This window comes from Protopterus annectens, chromosome 7.part0, assembly GCF_019279795.1.
Source record: "Protopterus annectens isolate FY-2018-M chromosome 7.part0, PAN1.0, whole genome shotgun sequence".
Classification (NCBI taxonomy): domain Eukaryota; kingdom Metazoa; phylum Chordata; order Ceratodontiformes; family Protopteridae; genus Protopterus; species Protopterus annectens.
In genome coordinates, this window is record NC_056739.1 from 103,398,180 (window position 1) to 103,410,937 (window position 12,758).

At 40.6% G+C, this 12,758-nt stretch overlaps 1 protein-coding gene across 1 annotated transcript in view; it reads left to right on the top strand.

Annotated features, from left to right (window-relative positions):
* TBC1D22B (TBC1 domain family member 22B) overlaps positions 1-7,155 on the top strand; it is a 1,162,021-nt gene extending 1,154,866 nt beyond the window's left edge. Inside the window, exon 13 of the mRNA XM_044076529.1 lies at positions 5,400-7,155. Within this exon, the coding sequence (XP_043932464.1) occupies positions 5,400-5,528 (129 nt within the window). The 3' untranslated portion in view covers positions 5,529-7,155. The remainder of the gene's footprint in view (positions 1-5,399) is intronic.
* The last annotated feature ends 5,603 nt before the right edge of the window (positions 7,156-12,758 follow it).

Consider the following 12,758-nt stretch of genomic DNA (forward strand, 5'->3'; position numbering starts at 1 on the left):
ATACCTGCATGTCAGAATCTCAAAGTTCAGGAAGGTCTTTCACTTTGGCATAGGAGCCAGCCATTTTCACTACAGGACACTGACAGTTAGTCACAGCACAGCACGTAAGGTGTTCTCCAAGTGCAGGTCTGCATTACTGCAGCTCTTTGACTTCAGGGTTGTGGGGTATTTCCCTTCTTGGTAATTTTTTTATTTTATTTATTTATTTATTTAACATTTATTTATTTATTTATTTATTTAACATTTGTTGACCGGGAAAGTCCGACTAGGTTCCACAGAGCCTGTTTTCAGCGGAGGCCCGGGGAGAAATTGCAGCGTAACAACTCTTATCATGCAGAGCTTGATTGGCTCCAGGTATTTGCTTCTATGTCTGTTTCAGTCATTGAGTGTAATAATCAGTCACGCAAAATCTCTCAATTCCTACCCAGCAGATAACATTTTTACACTGCATTCTGAATACCTTTATTTACCTAGTATCATTTCCATCAGACAAGATAGTTCCCATCAAATCCATTGTTCAGCAAATTATCAGCAATAATTCACTCCTGGGATCTCTTTGACTTTGAGTGCTGAATTTGATGGCTTTCATGTCTTATGGTTCCAGACACCAAATTCTTAAAAGTTCTGCAGTGGACCCTAAATATTCAGTGGAATTAGTTTTTGGATCATGCAGATGCTCCAGTAAAAGCTTTGAGGAAGTGCAGGGTTGGACAGACTAGAAATGATGTGGGAATTATGGTGATAGTCTTCTAAAGACAATGAGGGATATCAACAGGATTAGAAACAGACTAATGGGAGTCGGACTACAATGTAAAGATAAGGTAGTTTTCAAAATCTCGGCCTATGACCCAGAACAGTGTTATGATGGTGAGGAAAAGTTCATATTCAGTCAGCATCTGCAGAGCATACTGAATACAGTGAAACAAAAAGAGTTGGAGATTATGATGGAGGACCTGAATACTCACATTGGGACCGATGGAACAAGATATGAGGACTTCCTGGCTCTACATGGGTGAGGCAACAGGAATAAAGGAGAGGCCATTCTATATTTCTGTTTTACAAATAACTTGATTGTGGCCAACACATTAACAAGAAAGAGAGCCTCAGGATCACATACAGGAGCAGTTAGCATGTGACTCTGGTAGACTTTTCTAGTAAGAAAAGGGCACTGGGCTAGATTCAGAGATTGCAAAGTCATCCCCACTGCAATTGGTCAACAGTAGCTTAAACCACTGGTGGCCAGTCATCTGCAGGCAGTGGTCAGAGAAAACTAGGCTAAGACTTGGAAGTTGACTGGTGCAAAAGCACAGGAGATCAAGGAAATACTAGGGACTCTATAACCTCAGAAAAAGTTGAAGTTGAATGGCAGCATCTCAAAACAGTATGTCTGAGGAGGATAGAATAGGTCTACAGACAAGCCAGGTATGGAAATAAGGCATATAAGTTAAGCAGATTGTGGAATGTAGAAGTGCAGGAAGTTATCAGAAAGGAGGAGTGTAGGAAGAAGTTGAAGATAGAAAGGATGGACTAGGCTAAAAAGGAAAACTGGTTGGCTAACAGAGGCTAAGAAAGCATTCACAGTGGCAAAAAATAAAGCATCATAAAACCTTTCTCTCTTTCTGGAAAGTATCTCAACAGATGGTACAAAAAAATCTCTGTCAAGCAGCAAACACAGAAAGATATTACACATCATTCATAAGGGATAGTAACAATAATCTGCTGCCCAGTGCAGCAGACATCAAAAGGAAATGGAAGGAGTACTTCTAGCAGGTTCTGAATGTAGAAAATGCCCCACAGAAGCTTGTATAGCCCCAGGCACAGCCTGCAGTGAAGGAGGTAGAAAAGCCCACGGTACCAGAAGTTGCAGCACTAAGGAAAATTAAGTCAGGGAAAGCAACAGGCTCAAACGAAGTCACAGCAAATCTGATTAAAATGTTGGGTGTGTTAGAGGAGAAGTAGCTTGTGAGATACCAGTTATGATATGGAGAGAACAGATGTGTCCCAGATTACTGGAGTGCAAGTACTCTTGTTCCAATTTACAAGAAGAAAAGGCATATTCACAACTGTGTGTAGTACAGAGGTATTCAAACTCCAATCGCACTACATGAAAGTTATGGAGAAGGCTGAATGATAAACAAATATGCAGAATTTTGGACGATAATTTGGGAGATGGGCAGTTTGGATTGAGATCAAGATGTAGTACAAATATGCAGAATATTGGACGATAAAGTGGGAGATAGGCAGTTTGGATTCAGATCAAGATGCATCACAAATGATACTATGTTATCAGTGAGACCAGTAATGGAGAAGAACCTGAAGAGGAGGAGACAGTCCAACTGGAGATTCCAAGACACGGAGAAAGCATATGTCAAGGGCACAAGAAAGCTGATTTGGGCAGTCCTGTTATGGATTTAGTCTCAGAAGCATTGGTAGAAATGGTGCAGGCTAATTACAGTGACTCAGTGACACAAGTACAAACTATGTTCAGACACTGAAGAGCTCCCATTGAGAGTGGGTGTGTATCTGGGTTCAGCTCTAAGCCCATTGCAGTTCATAGCGGTGATGGACTATATTAGCAAAGAGATCAGAGGCAGTAGACCAACAAAGCTCTGGTATGCAGATAGGGTCATACTAAAAGAAAACTCTAAAAAGGAAATTCAACAAATGTTAGGAGACTGGAATGCAAAACTGAAAGAACATGAGATAAAACTAAATACAGACAAAACAATTGTTATAGCAGCAAATGGAGGAAATTTGAAAAAGCTGAAAATTGTGATAGAAGTGAAAATAGTGGAACATGTTAACAGCTTCAGGTATCAGGGAGGGATGGTTAAAAAGAAGGGAAGTCTGAGTTATAATTATAGGTGCTTCAGCTAACTGGCACTGAGTGTCAGGGCTGGAATGAGGTAGAAGAATGACAAAGAACCTGGTAAGTAAGGTGCGCAAAAGAGTGGTGCAACTGTGCTTCTGTATGGTACAGAAATCAGGGCAGTGAAGGCAGAGAACGTAATGGCGTTGAAGTGCATGTGATGAGGATAGGATGTACACTGTGACACTGATGAAATGAGGACATTGGGGCATCAGCCAAAGTAGCCCCAGTTGCAGAGAAGGTCAAGGAGAACAAATAATGGTGGTTTGATCACGTGCAGAAAAGCAAAAGATGAAATTTAGGGAGAGGCAAAGACGTTCAGCCAAGAAATGGATAGATGGCATGAGAGAAGATTTGAGATAATCTGGCATGATGGTCGAAGAAGGTAGGAGAATACCACTGAATCGAGAGAGACAGGTGGCGATAGTACACACAACTTCCACTGAATCGAGAGAGACAGGTGGCGATAGTACACACAACTTCCACTGAATCGAGAGAGACAGGTGGCGATAGTACACACAACTTCCACTGAATCGAGAGAGACAGGTGGCAGAAGTACACACAACTTCCCAAACCCATGTTGAAAAATGAGAAAAGGGAAGTAGATGATGGAGATTAGTAGCCTTATATAGTACTCCTCGTAACAATTATTCATGTGAGAAAAGATTTTGCTGTCGGATGTATTGTTTGAGAAATATGTCTGCTAACATATAGACAAGTTCCATTTTAGTATTTAGGTTGCTTACCTAAAAGAATGAGGAAACAGGGAAAAATGTCATTAATATTATGACATTTGGGGGATGGAGAAGGAGAGTTAGGGTACGTGACCGAATCTTTTTTTTTTTTTTTTTTTTTTTTTTTGCAGTCCTGTCTCCACCAAAGGGAGACTGCTTAACTAGTGCTCAATCTGGAGTGCACTCATTGGTTTAGCTTCTACAATGCATGTTTTTTTCTTTGCTTTTATTTAGCAGGTGGGTGAGCTGAAGCAGCAGGACCCTGTTTTCAATCACAGGCTAGTTACAAAGTAGTACTAAGAAAAAACACTGTATATATATATATATATATATATATATATATATATATATATATATATATATCTACAGTGTTTTTTCGAAACACAGAAATAAAAACGGCAGAGGAAGAAGGTCAGTGTGTCAAATGTAATGCCAATTATTCAAATTCGGCATTATTCGACATACTACTTCCCTTGCATCTTTGAAAACAGTAATTGTAGTTATAGTTTTCAGTAGTACAAATGTACTGCCCAATACTGAACTGCATGTTTTTGCAGGGCTCAAGCCTTCCTGCACCCCCCCACCCCCTGCAAATTATATATTCCACCTGCGAGATCGCACTACAGTGGGGAAAAGGGTAAATTTCCCGATCCGCACTGTACTGCGATCTCTAGTACTAAGGTTGACCATATATGTGCGACTGCACAGTGCATTCGATGAACCGGAGATTCGAAAACATGAAGGTTCGGCAACACAGGAGTCAGCCAACTGTTATTCGACATCTCATGTTCGCCGAACTTTCAATTGTAATTTTGATAGTAAACTATATATATATGTAGTTCCAGTACAAGTACATACAGAAACAGAAGACAAACCATATTACTCTTCACCAAGTATGAAGAGGGCGGCAAGCCCCCCTGCACCCCCCCATGTGAGGGGGACTGGGCCCCCCACACCCCCTGCTACTAAAATATATCACCTCCGAAATTGAACTTAGTGTAGTGAAGTGCAATCTCGGAATTGATATATTTAAGTAGGAGGAGGTGTGGGGAGCGCAGGGGGGTTCCCCCCCTCCCCACTTATAGTTGAAGGGTAATATGTTTCTGTATGTACTTGTACTGGAATATAGTAAGTGTTGGTATCCTGTGTGTTTTCAGTATTATGAGATTCAGTATTTTGAACTTTCAAGGTTTTGGTCTCAGGATTTTGGGCTTTCAGCATTTTGCAGCGCTCCCAAATATATATATATATATATATATATATATATATATGTATGTATGTATGTGTGTGTGTGTATATATATATATATATATATATATATATATATATATATATATACACAACAGTATTAGAAGAATCTTGAAATGCTTTTTAATTCAAAGCGAGACAATTTTGAGTTCATGCATTGAGGACCTGTGTCATCAGTTCAGCAATCTGTATGAAGCATAGCTAGATATTTACATCTAGTATAACTGTTGTATTCAAGGTAGTTGAGCAATTCATCAATACATGCTTTATCAAGGTCCTATTTCCTTGAAATTTTGTTATTTACACAAAGCTGTACAACCTTGGTATAGGCTATTTTAAGTAAGCACCCAAGACTTTGTTTTCACTGAAGTGGGACATCATTGAAACATATCTTGACTAAATGCACCATGCCTGAGTATATATTTCTCTCAAGTCTTTTTTATTTTATTTGGATTATTCTGTGATACTGAGTAATGCATCCTAATTACATGAGAAATTTACTGTGTGCTTTATCTGTATTTGTTTCATCCTGTTCTTTCTGCTATTAGGGACTCCTGATGCTGTTACAGAACCTGCCTACAATCCACTGGGGTAATGAAGAAATCGGACTTCTCCTGGCAGAGGCTTACAAACTTAAATATATGTTTGCTGATGCTCCCAATCACTACAGACGATAACTAATAGAACAGGAGATGAGATGCCCTTGTAACACTCCCTGTTGACAATAACAAGGGGTCACTAGCTGCTTTTTTGGGCAGGCCTAGCTCGAATGAAGTACAGACCATTTGGGGAACTATCGTGTAGAGTTGATATCCCATCAGCAGGCCAAAAGTAGAAAGTATGCCTAGTGTTGTATTCGATCTTGTTTTGGATTTTGGCCTCATTCCTGGGCTTGAGTGCAGGCTTCATCAGCTTATACATTCCAAGTATTTTTTCTAATCATCGTTGCCTTCCCCTTGTACTGTCACGTCTTAAGATTTGATGGATTTTTGCACACTTATCTCTGTTCTTCAGCATGAACAAACACACAAACTGAAGGAACCAGTGCACTTCATTATTTAATAGGCAGAGAGTTTATTCTGCTCCAGAGTCTCGGTAGTCAGTGTTAGGCTGTAAGCCTTTCAGAATTACCAGAAGTATATATTTGGGCTTTTAAATTGTAAATTTTCTTTTCTTTACTATAACCATCCATTCCTCTTATAAACTGCTTATTATAATGTAGACTTTCTTATTGGACTGAGATGCAACTTTGCTTGAAAACTGTTGAAAGGTATTACTCCAGTTTAATTTGGTATCAGTAGTGAAGGCTGTACATTTCAAAGTATGGTAGTACTGCCTAACAGAATGTAGTACTCCAGGTTCTGCTTGAGAGCTTTTTGAGTTGATATTTTTCATTGCATTGATATTTTACAGATACACTGTGTTCTGAGCTTTGTTGCATAATAGTGACATTGTGCACTACATTTTCTGGCAGAGTAAGCTGATCATTGGTTAAGTGGGAGGGTCTTTTCACCTCTTAAGAGCCAGTATTGTTGCACCGGCTGTGGATGTACAGGACTGTGTGTGTCAATTCAGTATTTGTAGACTTTCTAAAGTAACACCTAAACCACAGCAGTATTGGCCTGTTGTTCTCATCAGAATAGTTTCTGTTTTTTTTTCCTGTACCAAACATGCTGCTGTGGTGAGAAATGCATCCTTCGCAATCATACCTGTTTAACAGATGCTAGAGCTGTGATTGTCCAATTTTAATGTTTTGGTGAAAAAGCTAGGGTAGTGCCATTTCAGCACTGTATCTTCCATCCTCATCATATATCTGAGGAACAGACTGACCACTGCTTACCAGTGAATTAGTCATTTCAAAGGTTGGGGTATGATATTGTGAAATTTTTACTCTGCCAGCTTCTGTAGCAACTGAGTACTGTGTTTCCAAACTAGAAATCACACTCCAGTCTTGGGAAAATTAATTGAGAGGTCAGTTTTATGATGCCAAATTGTAGAATGGCACTTTTCATTTGATTTCACATTGGGATCTTTAAGTGTCATCTTTCTTTGGTCATTAAGTCGTCATCTGTCATGTAATGTAGTGTTCTTTCCTGTAATGTATATTTCTTTAGTGCACCATAACTCCTTTCCTGTTAATTCGGTTTGTAACCCACAATCTGAGTAGTTGGCAGAAGCAAGAAAGAAACTGAGGACTCTGAATACCCAAGTAAGTCTACCCTTTCTTGTGTGTGTGAAAAACACTATACGATTCATTTTCAGCCACCGGCTGTTACACGATTAAACCCAATTTCTGTAAGTGCAGTCTTACTTCTGTAAATATTATTGACTGTGTGAGAGATTCATCAAAGTGCCACACTCCGTTGTTATTTTAATTGTTCTGAATAGTGTGAGGTTAACAAAAGAAACTGCATCAAGAATGAGTAACAGTCCCGTGTGCAGAATTGTGTCTGCTCAAGGTTGACATGTCCCTTGTATTCCTTTTGGAGCTTGGAGAGTAGTATTGTCCTACCTGGTGAGTGACACTGGGTTCTGCAGGTCCCAATTGGTGTGCTGTGGGTAGTGTATATCCCATTAGATGTACTCTGTGTACTATGCTATGTGTAATTTATGTCTCCCTCTGCTGTATTGCACTGGGTACTGCAAGTTCATTCTTCTGTTCTGTACTGAGCAGTATATGTGAGTAGTGTTTGTCCTATCTCATGCACTTTAGTTAGTACTTCAAACCTTGTGCAGCACCCTAAGTAGTGGGCATCGTAATCTGTCCTGACAGTGTAGAGGGATAAAGACCTGATTATGGCCCAGGCAACCCGAGTTCAATTTAGTAGGTTTGGCACTTGGCGCAGGCAGGGGAGGATGGGCATGCCCATCCTGGGATGCAAGAATGGTGGGACTTGAGCCAGGTATGCTCGGTGCTCCATTGGTGACAGAGCCTTAGCCAGTGTTTGCAAGATAGGAGATGAGTTGGGGGGGCTGACAGTAGACAGGCATGGGCATGACCACTAAATCCATTAATGACGACGCATGTGTGGATGGGCATAGGCGAATAGGTGTTTCTTGCAGGTATGCAAGTTCCAGTATTTCACCAGCAAATGGTGGTGATAGGTGGAATAATAATAAATAATGTTCTTATTGCTCAGATGCTAATGATAGCTCTTAACTCCTCCAGTGGGTCCTGAATATTGCCCTACTCCAGACAACTTTTGCCGTTAAGGATCTGGCTGGACACCACCCCACCCCTAGGGAACAAAAGGGTTCAAGTCCTGTTGGTGGAATGCTTGATGGTCATCAGGCTGAAGGAGAAAAAGGTATAGGTAAAATATTCTTCTGATAGAGGTTTTATAATGTGCATTGCTTATTCAGACACCTTGGATACTACCTTGATCAGAGTATATTCTGTCTTGCTGTGTACCTTAACCAAGTAAATTATATACAGATATATATATATATATATATATATATATATATATATGTGTGTGTATGTTTATATATATATATATATATATATATATATATATATATATATATATATATTATATATATATATATATATCTATATATAGAGAGAGAGAGAGAGATTATATATATATGTAGAGATGGATAGATATCTGTATCTTTATATGTGGGGGTGTTTGTGTGTGTATATATAGACAAACACACACACACACACACACACACATCTATACCACATATCACATACAGATTAGTACTGTTTTGCTGTGTGTACTGCCCCAAGTATTTTGTATAGTCTACCTTGTTTTGTAATTTAGCAAAGTAATATATATATATATATATGCCACCATACAAAATGTTATGTGTTGCATATGTTGTATACATGGTTGTATACGACTGTACACACTATTTTATATGGGGTCCTGTCACTAGCAAGAATGTCAACTGGGAAATCATGCAACTTAGAACTGAAATACTGAATGTTTTGGTATTTTGAGAAAGTGTGTGTTTTTGCAGTTCTACTAGGGTTATGGTTGGGTGCCAGGTATTGGGTTAGGCTAAGGTGCATTTGTGTGCATGCATGCTTGCACACTGTTTGGTGCAAGGACTATGGCTAGGGTTAGCATTATGGTTAGGTTTGGAGTTAGGGTTTAGTGTTAACACTCAAGTAAAGTGATGTGTATGCTAACCCTATCCTTAATATTATGCAGACACCTTAATTTTGCTTTTTTACCACTGGGATTTTTGTGTTTAGGTATTTGTAGCAGTCAGTGTGTATTTTTGAATATTTTGCATTTGGGGTTTATCACATCAGCCTGTTGTCATACACTGACAAACACACAACTCTTGATTAGTGTCAGTGGCTGATCAGGTGGAGCACAGAAACGTTGATACCAGGAGATTGGACCTGGATTCATGTACCAGTACTAACTGTGTGGTGCAGTGAAGACTTTTGGCTGCTGCCTTTTCTAAAGTACCAGTCCTTGGATAAGATGTGAAATTGAGAAGGTTGTATGAACTGGTGATAGCTCAGATCCCATAATACTTAAGAGAAGGGATACTTTATTTGCCAAAATGAAAAACAGTTGTATAAATTCAGTTAGTATCAGTATATGCATTATCATTCTTTGTACACATTGTATTTTACATATCGTTAGTGCATACTTATTTTTTCGCATCATTACCCATCATATCCTTTATTCTATAATTAAAACATATTTATCCAACATTTCTCTTATTCCCCCTTTTGTTAAACATTATCTCTCATCTTTCATTTGAAATGAACCATGTATAATGTAATAGAATCCTATCAGTGTGCCATTTTTGTTTTGTAATGCTACTCTAGTAACTATATAAACTATGCCCATGTTACTTTCTTTGACTTTTTTCCCTTCAAGCATCTTTTCTTTTATTGAACTCCATAACCCCCATGCGTTTGCATTCCAAAATTGCACATTTCGTAGTATCTTCTATACCGCAGCCCTGTACTAGACATACTCTTTCTTGTCCTTGTTTATATTTCATCTCACTTTAGATGGACAGTTTTCATAACATTAATCGTAATATATATTTTGCCCACATTTAAATCTTTCTCGCTTTCTATAAAGACTTCTGTTTTTGTATTCTTCAAGTTTTTCCCCAAGTGTTAGTTAAATACAGATGTTCTTCGTCTTCCCTTGCTGCAGTCCTGACAATTGGGTATAGTCCGCGTCCCAGTCGGCCCGAATACCAGAGTATAAGGCTGACGTCGGTCATGGCGCCTTAGACTGACGTCAGTACGTCAGGGTACTAATGCGCATGACCGGCGCTATTTCCTCAGTCTTTTTGCCGCATGGTCCGATGCAGAAGCAATTTTGCGAGTGCAGGTTGGCGTTCTGAGATTTTCCGAAACCGGAGTTTCAGACCGAATACAGAGTTGGCTAAGTAACCCGCTGGGGAACATTTTGGTTTTTCTTGCCTCAGTATTTAACCGGATGTCAGAAAAGTGAATAACTGTATTTCTTGTGGGAAGCAGATACCGCATAGGGATTATCATACATTGTGTATACCTTGTTTAGGGCCTGAGCACGACGTTGTTGGTTGCCGCTCTTGTGCTAGATTTAACAAGCGCACTATTAAGAGGAGGCTTGATTGTGCTAGGTTAGTGTTTGGGAAGCGTTGCAATTATACTATGCCGACGGATGCTCCGACGCCTGCTTCATCTAAGAAGCGCAAGGACAAAACAGTGAAGTCTAGGGGTGAGGAACCGCAGTCCCGGACGCCGGTCCTTTAGAAGGCTCAGGGAGCCAGAGGTTTTGCCAGGAGTCTCTATGGAGTCTCAGGCAGATACTTTACTGTTACAGGATGTGCCCTCTCAGGAGGTAGGCCAGGCTGAGGGGGCTTCTCAGGTAACTGTTCTTCCCTCTCTTCCCAGGGTAGTTAGGGCCTCTCCTTCTGTTGCCAAAGCTTCTTTTAGAGGAAGGCCAAGTTCAGCTTCTGTAGGGGCTTCTCCTAGCATTTCGGCTCTGTGCCTAAGAAACATATGCTTAAAATGGCAGAAGATTTGATTACTCTGATTAGAGGTTCTATGCCCCCACCTGATAAGAGGCCTAGGGTGGAACAGGAGTTTGATAGTTTTGAACAGTGTTCACAGGCTTCAGAGTCTTCTGTGGAAGACTTGCAAGAGTTTCCTACTTATTCGGATTCTGATGTGGATGATTCCACTCCTTCAGCTTCTCCTCCTGAGGATTTTTCATTTTCAGAGACTCTTCACTCCATGAGGGAGCACTTTAAATGGGAAGGCCAAGATTACTCTGACTCCAGAAAAAGGCTTAGGGAATTCTTGTTTTGCCCCAGCATAGGCCCTTAGCTATTCCTCCTGTGTTGAATGTGGTGGAGGATGTTTTTGCAGAGGCTTCTCTGAACCCTGATTCCTTGCCTCCTGCTCCAGTTAAGCCTGATAGGTATTATAGGGTGCCCGAAGCTCATAAGTATTTGTTTAAGAGTCCCAGGGCGGACCCAGAAACTGTTTCTCAGGGGCCTAAGGGTGTTAAAGCTTCTGTGGTTAAAAATCCTGTACCCTCTGATAAAGAGGCAAGGGCTTTGGATAGGTGGGGTAAGAAAGTATATACTTCTTCCACTCTAGCCATGAGGGCGTTGAATTGTCAATTTCATATGCTGAAATATCAGAATTATCTCCTTTCACAATTGAAATCTAAGGTGGATGCTTTGGCGGAAGGTATTGAGTGTAAAGAATTGCTGGATTTGGTTCATGTGTCTGAACAAGTGGGTAAGCATTCTTTGCAGTGTGGTTTTGATGCTGTTCAGGCCTCCTCGAGGGTGGCTGCTACTAGTTCTGTTCTTCGCAGACATGCATGGTTGAAGGATCAGAATTTAGCTGAGCATGTTAAGACCAGGATTTTGGATGCTCCTTTACAGTCTGATGTGTTGTTTGGACCACCTGTGGAAGCAGTTTTAAAGAAAATGGAGGACAAAGCTAAGTCTATGCAGACTGTTAAAGATTTTTTGCAGGTGCAGCCTCCGAAGTTTAGTAGAAATTGGCCTGCTAAGGGGTGGACATATCCTGCTTATGGTTCCCAGTCTAGGGGTAGGTCTAGACGTGGTAGGGGCAGGGCTCAAGGTTCTTTAGGCCTAGATCAGACAGTTCACCTGCTCAGACTTCTGGTGAGGGCAGGGGTCAGTCCTTTCGTAAGCAGAACCAATGACCTGCCTTTTCAGCTGCCAGTGGACTCGTCTGGCAGCTCCTTTGGGAGGAAGATTGTCTCTTTTCAAAGAAAATTGGGATTTAATCACTCAAGACAGATGGGTGCTGGATATCATTCATCACGGGTACAGATTTTATTTCCACACAATGCCCCTTTCAAAGGCATGCCAGATGTTCCTCCTCCACAAAGAAAAGAGGCTCACAAGCAAGTTTCTCAGTTACTCCAGATAGGGGCTATTCAGCCAGTCCCTGTGTCAGAAAGGGGCTTGGATTTTATTCTCGCCTGTTCCTAGTACCAAAGAAGGGGAACACGTGGAGACCAATTTTGGATTTATCTATCCTCAACACTTATCTGGACATTCCCAAGTTCAAGATGTTGACGTTACAGCAACTGTTACCTCTGCTGGGCAAGGATCACTGGATGGTAACTTTGGATCTCAAGGAAGCTTACCTTCATGTGCCCATAAGGCTAAGTTGCAGAAAGTATCTGCGGTTTCGAACTGGAGATTTTCATTATCAGTTCTCTGCATTGCCCTTTGGCTTATCTACTGCGCCCAGAGTATTCACAAAGGTTCTGGCTCCAGTGATAGCTTATTTCAGGCTTCAAGGCATTCAAATTTATCCTTACTTGGACGACTGCCTGATTCTGGCTCAAGAAAAGGAACACCTTCTACAGCATCTGGAATATGTCATAGCAGTGCTAAGATGCCTAGGGTATTCTGTGAACGAAATAAAGTCCAGTCTAGTACCC